Below are 17,125 nucleotides of genomic sequence, written 5' to 3'. Positions count from 1 at the left end.
TCGTTCCACTTAACTTCTGCCGCCAAGGACCTGAACTCTAGTGCATAATCCACAAGTGTTCGATTGTCTTGTCTAAGGCGCAACAGTAATCTAGCTGCATTGACCTTCCTACCAGGGGGGTCAAAAGTTCTTCTAAACGCAGCTACAAAGGCATTATAATTATAGACTAGTGGGTTATCATTCTCCCATAAAGGATTGGCCCATCTCAAAGCTTTTTCAATGAGTAGAGTGATAATAAATCCAACCTTCGCTCTATCAGTAGGGTAAGAGCGGGGTTGTAATTCGAAATGGATGCTAATCTGGTTTAGAAAGCCACGACACTTTTCCGGTGACCCGCCATAACGTACTGGTGGGGTAATACGGGAAGAAGCACCTACAGTGGCTACCTCTAGACCTGAGACTGCAGGAGAAATAGAAGGAGTACGTGTCTCCTCAGGTGGATTACTAGCACGAGACAAAAGTGCCTGTAGTGCTAAAGCCATCTGATCCATCCTATGCTCCATGGCGTCAAACCTGGGATCCGAAGAACCAAGCTGACTGTTTGTACCTGCAGGATCCATTGGCCCTGTCGTAATGTCAGGATCGGGACAGGGATCCAACACGCAGAGTACAAAGAGAGGAAAGGTACGTATACCGGGCCTTAGAATGGCCGGACTAACGTACCGAGAGTAATAGAGAATAGTCAGAGACAAGCCGAGGTCGAGGGAACGAGAAGACAGATAAGCGAGAGACAAGCCGGGTCAAGGGATAACAGAGAAGCAGGGTAGTACAACGAGCCGAGTCAAAACCAATAGAGCAAACAAGAATACCAGAGCGCTGAGTGACTAGACAAGCTAGAACCACGACAGGGCAATGAGCTGAAGTGAGAAGTAAGCTTAAATACCCTGGCTCTGGATGGTAATCACGCCTCTGACAAGTACCGATTGGATATCGGACACTTGAGTGACAGGTCGCTCGTGATAGCGTCATGACGTCACGTATTGAGCGTCCTGCTAGAAAAGGACGTGGATTCCTCGCGGCCGGTGTTTAAGTGACTGGATGAACCGCGAGGAACGGAGGAAACAGCTCGCCTGGACGGATAAACCACCAAGTCTCTACCTCCCTTAGAGGTAGAGGCCTCAGGTACCCTGACAAGTGCCTCGTCAATCATTGTTATAAGCTCTGTTGGTTGCACCTGGCAGTCAGCATAGAGACAACATGTAGAGAACAGGAGACATTAAACAATGTTTTTATTTCCCATTTTCCTTTGCAGAGTGTGCCCTGGCTGTGCCTAGTCTGAACTGGATTATAATGTAATTTGCTAAATCTTCAATATGAATTTATATAGAAAATGGAGCATCTCATAAACAAAAATAAACGTTTTTTTAACACGTTATACATTTTAAAATGTTTTATTCAAATGGTATAAATTCCAGAGAAGTGACAGTTTCCCTTTAACAAAAAAAAAAAATAAAAAAATTTTTTTTAACACACTTGTTTGCTTTTACAATCTCATCAAAATATTACATTTCCAGCACTAGCGGCAAAAAAAAAAAAAAAAAAAAAAAAAAAAATTATAGATCACACACCTAAGCAGATTACAAGCTTGCCGTGTTCTCAAAGCAAACAAACAATCTATTCAGAGCCATTCGAATTCTTGCACACATCAATATATACAAATACAGAATGTAAGAAAAAAGTGCTTGTTTGTGAACAGATACATATGACATTGTGCCAAAAAGTGCTGTAAATTACTACAGACATTACCAGCTTCCAACAACAATAATTAAGACACTCTGGAAATGTAAATACAACATGCAAAACAATATATTTACAACTTAAAGAGATTGCACATAAAATAAAAATTACGATCCTATTTGCTAGGGACCTTTCACTTTCTAAAGCATACATGTTGCAGTTCTGTACACTTGTTAAAGCCAACGGAGGGATGTTCACAGATCAAAATAGATGTATGGGCCACTATTTTAATTACTTATCACAGGAATGTTAATTGATTAATCCCTCCCTTTGGTAGTGATCAATTGGTTCTATAGATTTTAGGAAATCTTTATTTTTTTGCCCCACGTAGTACACTATACCCCAAATTTGAAGGGAGGGGGGACACCATAAGTTGAAGGCAGTTTAGATAAAATATTCCAAAAGCTGTATGGTTTACAATTTACTTCAGTACAACAATTGTATTTAAAATAATATTAATTAGGGTCAGTGTCCAGAATAAAATGTTGATAAGTGCATGCCTTAGAGGACAAACTGTCAAATAAAATCCCTAAAAAATTATTACGTTCTGGGAGCTCTGAAATTGTCGTTTGGTGAATGAATGCGTGCGCTTGTATGTTGTATAAACTGGCCCCAGCTGTACCCTTATAATGTATGCATGTTCAGGCAAGTGCAGCCCTCTTGGTTATATACATATGTTATTTTTAAACAAGAAGTGAAAATGTGATGACATTTGTCCCTTAAGTTATAGGCCAGACAAAATGGCTTTCTAGCCATTACTTATAGTGTGCTGCCAAGTACCTCGCTAAAGGCTTGAAAAACAGATATAATGGTTCAATAGATCCATACAACATGCAGGCAGATTGCAAGAGTTAAAAACCATAACAAAAGCAAACATGCATCACTATTGTGTAAAAGGACAAATATATAAATAATAATAAAAAAAAAAAAGTTTCCTTTAAGTATTTCAAATTTAAAAGTATTAATAAAAACAAATTCACGTTATTTCAAAACCCACTTTATACACACTAGTTAGGTGTTTTACTGAAGTGTTTTACACTAGTTAGGTGCTTTTTTAAAAGGATATACACTGATTAATACGATTATCTTTTTTGGGGTTTTATAAAGTCAACCTTATCCCAGGGGTAGGCAACCTTTGGCACTCCAGATGTTGTGGACCACATCTTCACTGATGCAGATATTTGCACAGGAGTACCACACAGAAAGGAATTGTTCTAAGTAAGCAGATGTAAAATTTAAATTTCTGTGCAAGTGATTTGTTCTGTAACTTAAACTACTAAGTAAAATACAGATATGGCAGATTTGACTAAAATTAATAGTTTTCTGAGTGAGAGGTAGAAATGAGTGCGGTATAAAGAGAAAGTCTACAGTTAAAAGTACTTAGGAGTATAAGATAAGAAAAAAAAAAAGTCAACCGGAGTAGATGGTGTCTTAAAGAATAGGTAGACTTGAGAAGTTTTGTCCCTTTAAAAATCGATAAATAACCTATATCGATGATGAAATTAACTAATCAAGTTGCACTCCAGGTGAACATCCACTTTTAGAAAATCCACAAATTTTGTGTTATTTCCACATGCTTTGTCCTTCAATTGTTGGCACAAAAGGGCCTTCTGTCCATCAAGTGCTCTTCGAGAAAGTTTCCACCAACAGATGCTTCTATCAATGGCCAACCTTCTCAAGGATCATACCATGGCATGATCTTGAAGAAGTTAAGTCAATAGTGAAATTTACAAGATTTACAAAATCAACAAGATCAGCCTAGAAAAAGTATATCCACAGGAATCCAATGTAGTACCACACAAGAGGAGATCCATCAAGTTTAGAACCTAAACAAGTTGATAAAATCCTGCGGAGAGAGAGAAACCAGGAAACTCTCCGGATTATTTGCAGTGCACGGGTGTTCTGTACCCTAAAAAACAAGAAGCAGGTTGTTGAATCTGATAAAAAGGGACTAAAAAAAAAAGGACTTTAGAGAGTTCTACAAAGTTGAGGAGTTGAGTGTTATGGGAAATCAACTTGGACACACCTGACCTAGTTTTCCAAGTACTTGTAATAACACATTAGAGAAACCCTCTCCAACGATGCTCTATTTCTAACATAAACAGGACAATTTCCCAACCCAGCTAGCTATATAGTCACAGCTTGAATTTTGCCATTTGCCATATACTATTTAAATATATAAGGAGACAAAATGAATCCCTGAGGATTAATGTTTTAGTGAATAAACCTAGGAAGACCTGTTATTTTATGTGGTCATCATCTTATCTCTTGTAAAGTCTTAAAGAATGGTACTGATGGGTAATCATTAAAACTTTTTACAAAGTTCTAAAAAACAAAAAACAAAAAAGGCTTTGGTACCCACAATGGATTTTTTTATAGTTAAAGGAACAGTGAATGTCAGCTGGCCTCAGCTAGCAATGTTAACTCACCTTCCAGCACAGGATGTGACAATGTCGACAGAGCTGAAGGGTATTGGCATACTGTTCTCTCCTTGGGTAACACCGCACCAACTTAAAATACATGTTTTTCCAGTCCAGCTGCCCCTTATCAGACAATATTATTCGTTTCCGAATCTAATAAAAACCACAGTATAAGTTAAACATTCAAGTTAAAGGACCACTATAGTGCCAGGAAAACACTTGTTTTCCTGGCACTAGTGCCCTGAGGGTGCCCCCACCCGCCGGGCTCTGGGGAGAGGAAAGGGGTTAAAACTTACCTTTCTCCAGCGCCGGGCGGGGAGCTCTCCTCCTCTCCTCCCATGCGGCTGAATGCGCACGCGCGGCAAGAGCTGCGCGCACATTCAGCCGGTCTCATAGGAAAGCATTATCAATGCTTTCCTATGGACGCTTGCGTGCTCTCACTGATTTTCAGTGAGAATCACGCAAGCCCCTCTAGCGGCTGTCAGTGAGACAGCCACTAGAGGATTTGAGGGCTGGATTAACCCATTTATAAACATAGCAGTTTCTCTGAAACTGCTATGTTTATAAAAAAATGGGTTAACCCTAGCTGGACCTGGCACCCAGACCACTTCATTAAGCTGAAGTGGTCTGGGTGCCTATAGTGGTCCTTTAAGGATAACATGAGTCATTTCATAAAAAAAGCTCTTCAACACTTCATGATCAGAGCTCGACATTCCTGACATCAAATGTGGGTACTGGGCTCCTCCAACACTCTCCCACTCCCATCAACAGTAATCTGACAGGAGATCAAGCGCAATATATATATATATAATATTCATATTCCATTCTATAATTTGTCATTTTAATCTAAAGAAATACAGTGTTTGTTTATAAATGCTTTGTGTTGGGAAATCTATAGAGATGAGCGTGTGTAAGTTACCTGTCTTTCTGTAAAATGATACTGGCACAGCTTTTTCCACAGCAGGCGGTCATCACCGAGTACCCTCAATTCCGATGACACCTGACCAAGACATGCAATATCGCGCCCATCTGTTAACCTCTGCATGATGTTCAGTTGAAGACATAAGGGCAAGTCGGTCAAAGTCATTCCCTTAGCAGCAGGCTAAATATAGAAGGAGACAAATTTAATCCCTGCGGAATGTGAATTGAGGTTCACAACAAGAACACAGCAAAGGCCGGCAAGCACTGAAGAGAAGATACACACTGCACTCACAGTTTATTCATGAGTTTGGCAACCTACAGCCGTTGGACTGCAACTCCCATTATCCCCAACCAAACAATGAGAGTTGATGTTCAACAGCTGGGGGGCTGCGTGCTTTCCTGCTCAGACTCATATCTTTCCAACCACCGAACATTTGGTAAACAGGAGGTATGATGATTAAAATGTACCCCAAAGAATAATAGTGTTCCAGTTTAAAAAATAGAAATATGAAAATACATTTTAAATCATGGCTCATACATTCAATAGAATGAATACATCTCAGCCCTTAACAGATTTTTAATCTTTCGAACTTTAATGAGGGGTGGGAGGAGTGGCTCCCTATCAGATCAAGACTTCTTTACTGAAACTGCAAAGTTTCTCAGGTTCATATGAAAGGATCGAGGAGATGTGGGGGTCTCCACCATTTAGTTTATGTGGACCAAAAACGTTGGTATGAGTATTGCAGATGATCATTTGTTGTTCTTACCGTGGTGATCTGGATGTTGTTCAGTTGTTGCTGCCAGTTTACAATGGTTTCCATTCTGTACACCCAGAAGTTAATGTTTCCCACCAGCACAGATTTGCCCATCCTTTGGACCAGAGTACACAATGACGAGTAGAGAGTCTGCAGCAGCTCCTTGATCAGGCGGATGTTCTGCTGATCCTTCAGAACTGAAAACAAAAAGTAGCATTTGTAAAATCATATTTAACTTTATTTTTATTTTTGATGTATCTGTATTTTACATTATTTAAAAAAAAAAAAAAAAAAAATAATCAGAGCTGGATTTCCATTATTAAACACAAGATTGAGAGACAGAGTTACTCGGGGATTTATAGGAGATTTATAGCATTACAACTTGCAGGTCTCTGCATTCAGAACCTAATACTGCAAATATTCTGCTCTCCCAGGATTTTAAGTGAGCCTGTCATATTGCCAGGTTTCCTGTACCGATATTGGTCTCTGTAAATGGATCACAACTATACATTCTTTACAAAAAAAAAAAAAAAAATGAAAGTATATTTTCCCCCAATATGAAGGAAAAAGGTAAAAGCTAAGGGGTGTCACACCATTACATTACAGAACAGTGAAAGAATACTTGAATTTTTCCTAGTCTGCCAGAGGTTTTGGAATACGAATATGCAAACAAAGATTAAAATGGTTCCCATTAACCTCTGCACACCAGTAGAGATAGATGTAGGCAGTACAGATTTAGAGAATTATTGTTCGCATTGTAAAAGTAAAAGGCAAGCAGTTTCGGTTTGTATTGGCAAAAATGATCAATTTTGATCATCCGTGTTGAAAGTGCATGTGTACAGCAGCCTTATGTACAGAGATCCTATAATGCCTTCTATATAGGTGGCAGTGTATGATGGAACACCAGTGAATGCGAATCATACTAACAAACATTATGGGACCATTGTGATTCAACACACAACATCACCAACAAACAGTTTTAATACACGGTGCATGTGTAATACTAAAATTACCTTTTTGAACCACTTTTTCCAAAATATTCATATAATTCTTTTGGGCGATTCCACTTAACGAGGTGAGCTGGGACTTTGCAATCAACTCCAGCAACTAAAGAGAGACACAGGACAAATATTAATACAGAGTGCCAACATTAAAAACTCCATTGTATTCAAAGTGAGGCCAAAAGGTAGATCCCCGGCTCAACTCATATGATGCTTTGCCAGCCTTACGACATGGCAGTTGTACCCGACTTCTGGCCATAAATGTGGTCAGTCCATCATTACATGTTATAACAGCTCTATAATAAAGGTTTCAAATATAGGGAGTTGAAAGTAAACTTGATATAAAGAAACAAAAATTAAAACTTTCAGTGTTCACACAAAAACGTTGATCTTCTCAGATTTACAGACTTACTATGTTTTACATAAATTTTAATCTTGATCCATTGTTTGACTATATAATATCTATCTATCTCTATCTCTATCTCTATATATATATATATATATATATATAGTCTTAAAATGCTGATGAATTGTATTATATAAAAAAAATAAAGAAAATTAGCTAAATTTATTCTTTGACTTTAGGGGATGGATTGTTGTCCCAGTTAGGTTGTCTGTGTTGGTCCCTCAGTGTCTGCAATTTGTCCCCGGAGGAGTAATGTTCAGGAAGTGCCTCCCAAATATTTTGGGTACAAATTATTCTTTATAAAACATACAAAAATAAAACAAAGCAACCCCCCCCCCCCCCCCCCCCCACAAAACACAACTTCAAGTGAAGAAACAAAAACAAACTTAAGCCTGGTTGATCTGGACAGCTGCATTCTTTTGACTTATCCATAATCGACATGCCGCAGATGTATCGCCTGCCATGACTCAACATGAACTTGAGCAATTAAATTTTTATCTAATCTCCAGTTACATGTTGTCATTACTGGGTTTTGCGATCGTGTGACTGGCTGACTGTGAAAGTGTGCAGTGTAAACATCAGTTCAACTAAGACCGGGCGCACATTACATCTTGTGACAGGGCTGGGTACTAAAGTTAAAAATATCCACATGGCTCCAAGGAAATACACATCATGACACAGTGTATTTAATAATAATAAAGTATTTACCAGGAAAGGTACATTCAGATTACTCTGGTTTTCAAGTACGTCCTGGGGATGTTACCTTAACCCAACATCCAGGGGTTGTTACTATTACCCAATTTAATGGGACTCATTTTATCTACCTCGGAAGGATGAAGAGTCAACCCTGTATTTGTCAGTATTGTATGTATATATTTTATACAAAACAAATTCTTTTAAATAATCTAAATACTAAAAATTGCATTCATTAGAACAAAATCAATATCAGGAAAGTACTTCTTACATAGAACACCAGGATAGACCAGAGTTAAACCTCACTAGGCTGTATCATAAAAAGATAAATAAAAAATAAAATAAAAAAAAAACCACACACACACCTTTCAAAGATCAGATTTGGCTTTGTATATTAAAAAACACAATAGTTTGAATTCTTCAAACACATGCATTTTGGAGAAAGGGTTAAAGAGATACTGGCGTTAATCAGCTATCAGTGTGTAAATTCTCAACTGCATTAGCCAACCCATACGCATTTAACTGCCATAATCAGCAAAGTTGACATCAATCATCCATATCTCAGAAGCCAACTAGCATTAAAATTAAAATCAGAACGGTTTGTTGGTATCAGAATACACCAGATGTTTCCCCGAGAGAGACAGCAGGAATTCAATTAACGTCAGTATGCCATAGTCTATGCCAATTTTGTATATACACAGGGGCCTCACTTCTGACAGTTATTACGGTACATTTTCTAAAGATGAAAGATATATGTCATCATACAAACACGGGAGGGGGGGGGCGGAGGTAAATATTTCCCGATTGTAATATTCCACACAAGTGCAAAGTCAATAAAAACAACCATCAGCACAGGTTGAAAAGAAATCCAGGGAAGAATGAAAGAATGAAATCCACACGGCCACCTTTAATTACATGAATACAAAAATATTCAGGACACGGAATGTTCAATAAATGAAGGGAGCGTTGGGGTCGACAGCACGTGGCCCTATGTGTGTCACAGTAGATCACAAAGAATGGACAGCAGAAGAGTCCAAAGGTCCTCCCACTCCCATTAATCAAGCTAGGAGGGTATTGTTTTTATTTAATGCCAGTTACTGAGCAAAGATGAACTCTTTAACGCCCTTGGATGCTAAACACCAATTAAAAGCAGCAACACTATTATGGCCTAATGTTTCAATATCATTAACTCACCATAACTTGGTTTAGGGAAGTAATGCAGTTTGTGGAGGGAACACCAGTGCCCACAGCAATATATTGATGCAATACAAATCGTACAATTAAAAGTGTTGGCAGCTTTGTGACATGGTGAATCTGATGTAAAAGGTTTATGTAAGCAAAGATACTACAGGGCTTTATTTAGGTTAGCCTGAAAACCCTGTAGCCTTTTGTCTTCAGAACATAAACATAGATTATTACTCAACAGCAATTATTTTCTATTTCTGGTACACTTACAATATCATCTTATTAAGAGAGGGATCTTTGCCAGACCGAAAAGAATGCCGCCTTCCCACAAGGAATTTAATGTATTCATTCTTTTCCTTAAATTAAAGACCATTTTTATTTTAAAACTCAAGTAAAATGTGCATGGGTAACCAACCCATTGTTTTAAAACTAATCAAATGTAAAAAAAAAAAAAAAAAAAAAAAAAAAAAAACACGACTAGAGTTTCTGTGATGCAACTTTGATTAATGTTGTGGATACTTCCCATCCCTGCCAATGGTTTGAAATGGATATGCTTCAGTGTCTGGTTATCTTATGACTTGTTAAAGTTTATTGCTGAAAAAATACAAACATTCAAGGCATATTAATCAGGGTCTGACAAAATGTAATGGTAAATATTATTTTAACGCAAATGTTCCTCAAGGCAAGATAATCAGATTTTTTTTATAGCAAAGCTGGTGAGTCATGTTCAGCTGAAGTTTAACTTTTTTGTCCTGGGGAAAAGCTCAAGCTGGTCTATTAGAAGCTTTTTCGCTTGTGGCCGCAGACAACAAAGTGCAGACAGGGATATTTAGACAGCTTTAGTCCATGATCTTATAAGAGCCACAGCATGCCCAACAGTCCCTCAAAAATAACGGCAGAGAATCGGACTGCTTCCACAAAACAATGTACAGTATGTGGAAATAAAGTGTTCAGCGCTCACTGATGGCCAACATGAGCACACAGTAAATTATCCATATCCGGGTTTGTGGTTCTCCTTCCATCCCCTTTTTCATAAGTCAATGGCTACATCGAAAGCTAAGCCAAAGTAATTACTAAAAATAAACTTTTGTTTTGATAGCCCCATTTTTAGTTTTCTTTATCCACTTTGCTGTACGCTCTTGCTACTCTAAAAAGGTTTCTTTTTTGGCTTTAAATGCAGCCTTCGAACTTAAACATTGTTGTTGCTCATGATGTGAACCAAGTCAAGCCAATGGCCAATCAACTGTTGCTACTTTTGCGATCTATAAATTTATCAGTTTGTATCTGACATGCCTAAGATTAAGAAGTGCAACCTAGTTTTTAAATACCATAAATACACACCGGCAACTTAAGTGCTTATATCTGGCTTCTGATGTTCTCTTTTTTTTTTTTTTTTTTTAATTCTTTATTTTTGAAGTGCATAAGCAAAGTACAATCGCTTGTGAGGTACCCCAAAGGCACTCCTCCAGCGCATTATGAAACATTTTAACAGGAAGGGGTAAAGATAACCTTGCACATTTTTTTTTTATATATTTAGGCTAATCATTGCACGGTTCGGTCGTTCTGACTGATGATGTTCTCTTTTTATTTAAGCTATAATTTCAATATGTTTTCAATTTAGGTTTAGTATATTTTATTTCTAGTTTGTTCCATGTCCATGTCAATTGTGCTAGCTCCCCTAAGTTCCAATACCCTTACTACAAAGAGGACTCTTCACAGTTTAGGCTTCAGCTTTAGAATCTGCACAACCAGACACATGTGAGCCTTCCAAATACCAAGGTATCTGAAAGCCTTCAGTGGCAACTAACCCATAAAAGCAAATTAAATAAAAATCTATAATACACTTTTACATGCCACTCAGTCATTCTGTTTAATTGTGCCCTCCTGTAATTTCAAAAAGGGATATGATTTTATATAAAATTTTGAATAAAAACTAATTTGGCATTACATTCATTGTCAGTTAAATCCACTCCGGTATCTCTGGATCTTTTGATGTTGGGCGTAAAAGATTATCACACTCCACCAAAAAAAGAATTAAAGCAAAATGTTACACAAAGTGTGTAAATAGTACCAGCTTACGGTGATGTGGGTGGTGAATCAGCCTTTGACACCTTGTAATGTTACGTATGAAGTCTTAATACTTATACTCACTCTGACAACATAGTTAAATCTTCTGGAATCCTGAATTGCACTCGAAAAATCTAATCGATTGAAAGCTTCACCAAGTGTACAGTAACCATGACGCTGGAAGTTTAAAGAAAGTGAGATCCGTTAAATGTATAGATTGAAGTGGGGTTAGAGAGGGAAAGAACACACAAGGATAAATAACAAAATAATGCTGTGTGTCGACATAGCACAAAGGAGCAAAATACGTGCACCAACTCATAAAAATGCAATCACAATTATTATTAGCGGCATTTATATAGCAAAGACCTATTCTGCAGCTTTTATAAGGTTATAAAATGATCAACACCTCATGATGTTATAATTAGAAGTACAAACAATTAGTGTGAATTTTTCACATTATGGGGTCACTCACTAAACCCTAAGTTTAGACTAAAACGGTGATGACTTGGTGATAAAGAACAAATGTTTTCTGATTTCTCCTGAGGTTATTCACAAAAGTTAGAATTAAAAAGTAATATTTCAATATTAAGCAACTATAATACAATTTAAAAAAAAAAAAAATAATAAATCTTCAATTGAGTTCTCAGTTTAGCCATTTGGATCTTAAATTTGAAACTCACTTTGAATTCCTAACAATGAATGTTTAAGTAAACAATCCTGCAAGTATAACAAGATTAATACAAGTTTTATACAATGATTAAGATTTAGACGGAAGCCAGCTCTCCCACGGTTTTTGACCACTTACCTCTTTAGTACTTCCCTTATGCACATAGATCCATTTTTCCTGGTGTTGATCTGTTCAAAAAAAAATAAATAAAAAAAACTATTTAATATTGGAATTAAAGAGCTAGATGTGTGATAAGCCACGACAGTTTATAAATACAACACAGATTAGACAAGGTCGGTTACGCAACTACACATGAAAAACAAGCAGAACGAGGTGACTGCAAGTAACCTGTTACTATAAACAAGGAGTCTCTCACGGGATAGGGTTTTCTGCTTAAAAACAGAGCAATATGGAACCTGCCACAAAAGACAGAGTGTTAATAAATGATTGACAAACTCTTGTGGATTTAGTTAGCAAAATCATGCAATGTAGGTTGCAATCTATGTGCCAATCTTTCTCCATAAAACCCACAGCCGGAGGAGTTTCCAGTGAGATTTAAAGCGCCCCTGTCATGCCTTTCTGTATCACATTAAACAGCATAACAAGTAAAAGGTAGAGATATAAACATCATAGCGTAGTGATTTTTGTGCATTAATGCCGTTGTAACGCAAGACTGCCATTTTTTCAGAAACAACAATGTTTTAATTTGGCAACAAACATGCCACATGTGGCAGGCAGACTGACAACCATTACAGGCAATCTACTCTCAACATCTTTTGAAGGGTAAACCAGAAATGTCCAATAACAGTCCGTTTGCAGTTGGTTTCTTTGTTTTTTTTAAAGGTATCATGAGCTCACACCTTAAATAGTTAATTCTACTAACAGAAATGGATATAAACCATGCTAAATGCATACTATGGTTACAAATAATTAATTAAGGAATGTATTAGGGTAAAACAGGTGAAATTGTGGGGTAATTATTATTATTTTATTAATCCATGGTGATTGATTTTTTGTATTAGCAGTTTTCCCAAGTTTTGAGTGTTTTTTGTCTTGAAAAATATCCTCTACAGTGTGTTCACACTGAAACAAGGGTAAACATCTGTAAGTGTGTCATGCTCCAGGAGAGCCAGGAATGAATATTTTGTATTCCAACATCCATTAGTGAGGATTTAGTGTGTGAGTTGTGCGATTGCACAGGACACCTTACATTGTATCTTTGTGTTGTTGTTTAAACAGTCCTTTCTTCTTTTCTTGGCAGCAAAGTCATAATTCAGATTATTGTAAAGGTTTTCTTTATTGAGTTCCACATTGCAGTAGCTGTGAATAAAACGAAACATAAAATAATTAATGGACGTGCGGTTCTGTGTAATACATGTATTAACCCTCTGAGTGCCAGGGATAGAAAAAAAACAAACAAACAATTAATATGCCGAAACATTCATTGACAAGTCTAGACATGCTTTTTGCCAGTGCAAGGAAAGAATAATGGATTATAAAAAAGATAATTATGGGTCTTGCCCAAGGTTGTGTTAATAGTGTTAATCATCATGGTTAATGCAGCGTAAATCTAAAATACAGTCAATTACTTCCTGGTACATAAACATAGCCGGTTTTTATATTTAGGTTTTTTATATACAAAATAGCTGCTTTGAGAAGAAAAACAAACAACCACTACACTAGACCGCCTAAAAGATCCAGAACGAAAGAACCTGAGCTTCAACCCATAAAGTCCCTCACCAGCAACATCTCTGCCATCAACCTATAATACCCTGCCATTGACCCTTTGGCTCCCATCATTGCTGCTATGGTGAGAATTCAAGGTACAGATGAAGGCCAGTCTTTCCAATTCTGGCAGTCTCCCCCCTCTCTGTGCCATACATACGTTTTGCCTCCTCTGAGGGTATTGTGTGCATAACAGAACACAAACACATTATGGAACCTAAAGAGAAGACTGGCTTTTGTACTTCTGAAAATATGTCAAATACAGCAGAGGTCACAAAATCATGTAAAAAAAAAAAATTTAAATGAAAAAAAAAAAAAAATACATTAGTACTAGGAAAATCATACAAATAAATAACTTATTAAACCTCCATCCATCACTGCCCGGAGCTCTGTATACCTGTCGGTAGCATTTCTCCTGTAAGAATCGTGGTAGCTCGCTTTCTTCTGCAAATATACAGATAAATGGCCAAGGCAGGGTTGTTGTTTATGGAACATAAGACTATTTAAAAAGGTGTCCCGACCAGCAGGTCTCCATACTAATAAGTGTCTGGACTTCAATGGCAACCACTTTGAGCACCTCCTCAAGTAATTGTAGAGGTCAAAAGGTATCTATTACTCATCTCTTGAGGTCTAAAAAAGTTTAGTATTGAAATATTTATACAGGTTTTTCTTTTGCTGAAGTGTGTATAATTTAATTTTTTTTTCTGGCCAGTTCTGTATTTAGGGAACAGAGTTCCCCTCGCACTAGATCCCTGCACCTAATGGAGTGTAAGCTTTGTCTTATAAACACAGGCTCAGCACACTGTGGTTGTTTTTAAACGTAGAAAGATAGATTTTAGTTTGCTGGACTTCAGGTCAGGAAGCACAGCAGAGACTATTTTTATTAATACAATGTATAAAATTAGAAAACACAGTGTGAACAGTCAGAGGACCTTAAGAGCATTAATTTTACTTTTGAGAACGAGTAACGTCATTGTTGAAATACCAGCATTCACAACAGATGTTTTGATTGTTCAAATTCCATATTTTATATGTGTAACAATGAGTATAAAATTTCATATCTTCCAAACAGGTGTTTTCGAAACAAGTTACTTTAAAGACACCAACAGCTGGTCACAAAGACTGCGTGCACAGAACACACACACACAGTGTGCTACTAAATAAATACCCACAGAGGCATTCTGGAACTATAAATAGCCTGTTAGTCTGAATGACGTGTCACGCACAGTCACAAGATGAATGGGTGAATAATACTGCAATTCTAGAGAGCTGGTGCAGATGTTGCATAAAATAATATTCATAATCTGCATCTGATGGTAGGCTAAAGTGGTATAATAATACAGTAAATAAATATATTGATGTAGATGTAAAAAAAAAAAAAAAAAAAAAGTTATTTTTTTCTTCACACACACACACACACACACACACAATTTTTACAGAGCAAAACACAAATACAATGTAGAAATGAAACAAGGGGTTTATTTGCTGGACTGTTTTGAACGGAGCAATGCACTGTAAAATCTGGCCCCCAAAAAATAAATAAAAAAAAAAGTGTTCTAATTTTAACTGTATTTTGGAATTCCTTTTTGATTCCACTATAGATTGGGGATAAAAAAAATAAAAAAGAAACAATCCAAACCAGATAACCTAACCCTCCAACAAGTCCAGACACAAACTGTATCACCATTATAATGCAGTAACAATACAGTCAAGGTACTCAGGCCATTTCAGAGCAGCTGGTTTGCCCCCTCTTCTGGGCGCTATGTGTATTGCAAGTCACATCATTTCCCCAAACAAAACATAAAAACATTCCACCTGTCTGCAACATTTCAGAGCAGTTTAGATCACAGGCAGAGGGAACTCTAGAGCTTTCTACAGAATCAGAATGCTTACAATTGCCTCAGATCGACCTCATTTAAGAAGCAGCAGGGGGGTTACAGTTAAACTGCAGAAAGGGCTAGAGGATTCTAGAGATCTCAGCAGAAAACAAAATACAGAACTGACATCACAATAAAACCAACACAGATCCACAAAGCCTGTGTCTCTCAGTGTTACCTGATCTGCAAACTGCATGGCAGCCATGGCCATCAATTATTTAGAATGTCTAATGTTACAGTGTATCAGAGCGTATTAACCTTTGCAGTGCCACAACAGATAGCTGTCAACAATGTAGCACCAACACAACTTCCCACTGCCTGTTAATGCAGCACAACTTCCCACTGCCTGCTTTACAGGGACACAGTAACAGCAGTGATCAGAGATGGGTATCTGCATTAACCCAGAGTGTGCCAAAGCCAAAGAGTTTTATTATAGCTGCAGTGTTTACATCTGCAACAACAAGGAGGTCAGAACTGTGTCTCTCCAGCGGTTTGTGCATTTACACAGCTGGAGTGCCAAACCATCAGCTATCCTCGATGTAATGCACAGGGTGACCAAATGCTAGACCTCCTGCTTTCATGCTATAGTAGAACTAAGACCCCTATGATCCTTAGTCAGCCTTGAGGCTGGCTTAGCACAGCAGGAGCTGTAGATTATCCAGCTGAACTCATTTCTTCTTGTTCATTTCTCCTGTCCCAGTGTTTTGTTGTTTTTTCCCCCACAATAAATCCTTTTAACTGAATTTGGACACCCCTTTTGCCCTCATAATGCTTTCACAATTAACCCTTTCTAAGCCAGATGTTTCCAATGCAGCTGCAAATCAGTAGATTCCGGGCTTGGGGAAGAAGAGGTGTTAGACTTGACCCCCCAAACTCACCTGTTGATGTCACTGACAAAATTACTTTGTTCATCCAAAAACCTTTTCCAGCCATCCCCTGTTTTCACCCAGTTCTGGCCAGGGGACCTCCAGTCTTGCCCTAGGAAAGGCATGGTGGTGACAGGATTTGAGATAAAGAGGTGAATGCACAGTCACGGGATCAGACAGGTCTCTGCTTGTTCACTTTCAGGTCTTTGTTGTTTGTCTGTCTGATCTGTGTCACTGCTCCATTATTTATAGCTGCCTCCCTTTGTTGCCGGAAATAAGCCTTGCTGCTCCTCCCCACTGCCAGACACGTGGCATTGTTTATAACTCCAGAGCTTTGTTATTGCAACATTCTAACTGGAAATTCTACTCCCTATCCCTGGCCTTAGTCAGACAGCTGCAGCCTGGCTGTCACATTATAGCCAGCACTGATTGCACCAGGATAATGCCCTCTCCCAACCCCTGCTGCCTGTATGACAGTGCAATAAACACCCTGGGGATTTTATTAGAATAGAAACCTTAACCCTTACCCACCTGACCAGCAGGCTGTATAACCCATTACTTCCAACAGAAATAAAATAATCACAATATCAGATGGCAAGTGTGAGAGAAGAAAATATCAGATCATTACTTGATGTCTTACAGATTGGGGGCAACAAGGTAAAGGGATGGGGTGCCAGAATGACCATGTATTATGCAAGGTTCCCTGTATTGATTTGACTTATAGCAGTATATTATTTTGTGTTGTTTTGTGTTTATTGATAATTTATCATTTTCTGCCTAAATAAAACAACTAAGGTTGACTATT

The 17,125-nt window shown here is 37.8% G+C and overlaps 1 protein-coding gene across 1 annotated transcript; it reads right to left on the bottom strand.

The window, feature by feature from the left end:
* Window positions 1-2,861: 2,861 nt before the first annotated feature.
* On the bottom strand, window positions 2,862-16,608 carry FBXO32 (F-box protein 32). Its single transcript, XM_063451081.1, has 9 exons — window positions 16,333-16,608; window positions 13,063-13,172; window positions 11,991-12,040; window positions 11,270-11,362; window positions 6,847-6,940; window positions 5,846-6,030; window positions 5,077-5,259; window positions 4,167-4,310; window positions 2,862-3,646 (listed from the first exon to the last, which is right to left on the bottom strand). The coding sequence occupies exons 1-9, from the start codon at window positions 16,443-16,445 to the stop codon at window positions 3,557-3,559; spliced, it is 1,062 nt and encodes a 353-aa protein (XP_063307151.1). The 5' UTR covers window positions 16,446-16,608; the 3' UTR covers window positions 2,862-3,556.
* Window positions 16,609-17,125: the final 517 nt, after the last annotated feature.

This window comes from Pelobates fuscus, chromosome 4 (genome assembly GCF_036172605.1).
Source record: "Pelobates fuscus isolate aPelFus1 chromosome 4, aPelFus1.pri, whole genome shotgun sequence".
NCBI classification, from domain to species: Eukaryota; Metazoa; Chordata; class Amphibia; order Anura; family Pelobatidae; genus Pelobates; species Pelobates fuscus.
Note: the sequence above shows the minus strand (reverse complement) of the source record. Positions and strands in the feature narration are given on the sequence as shown.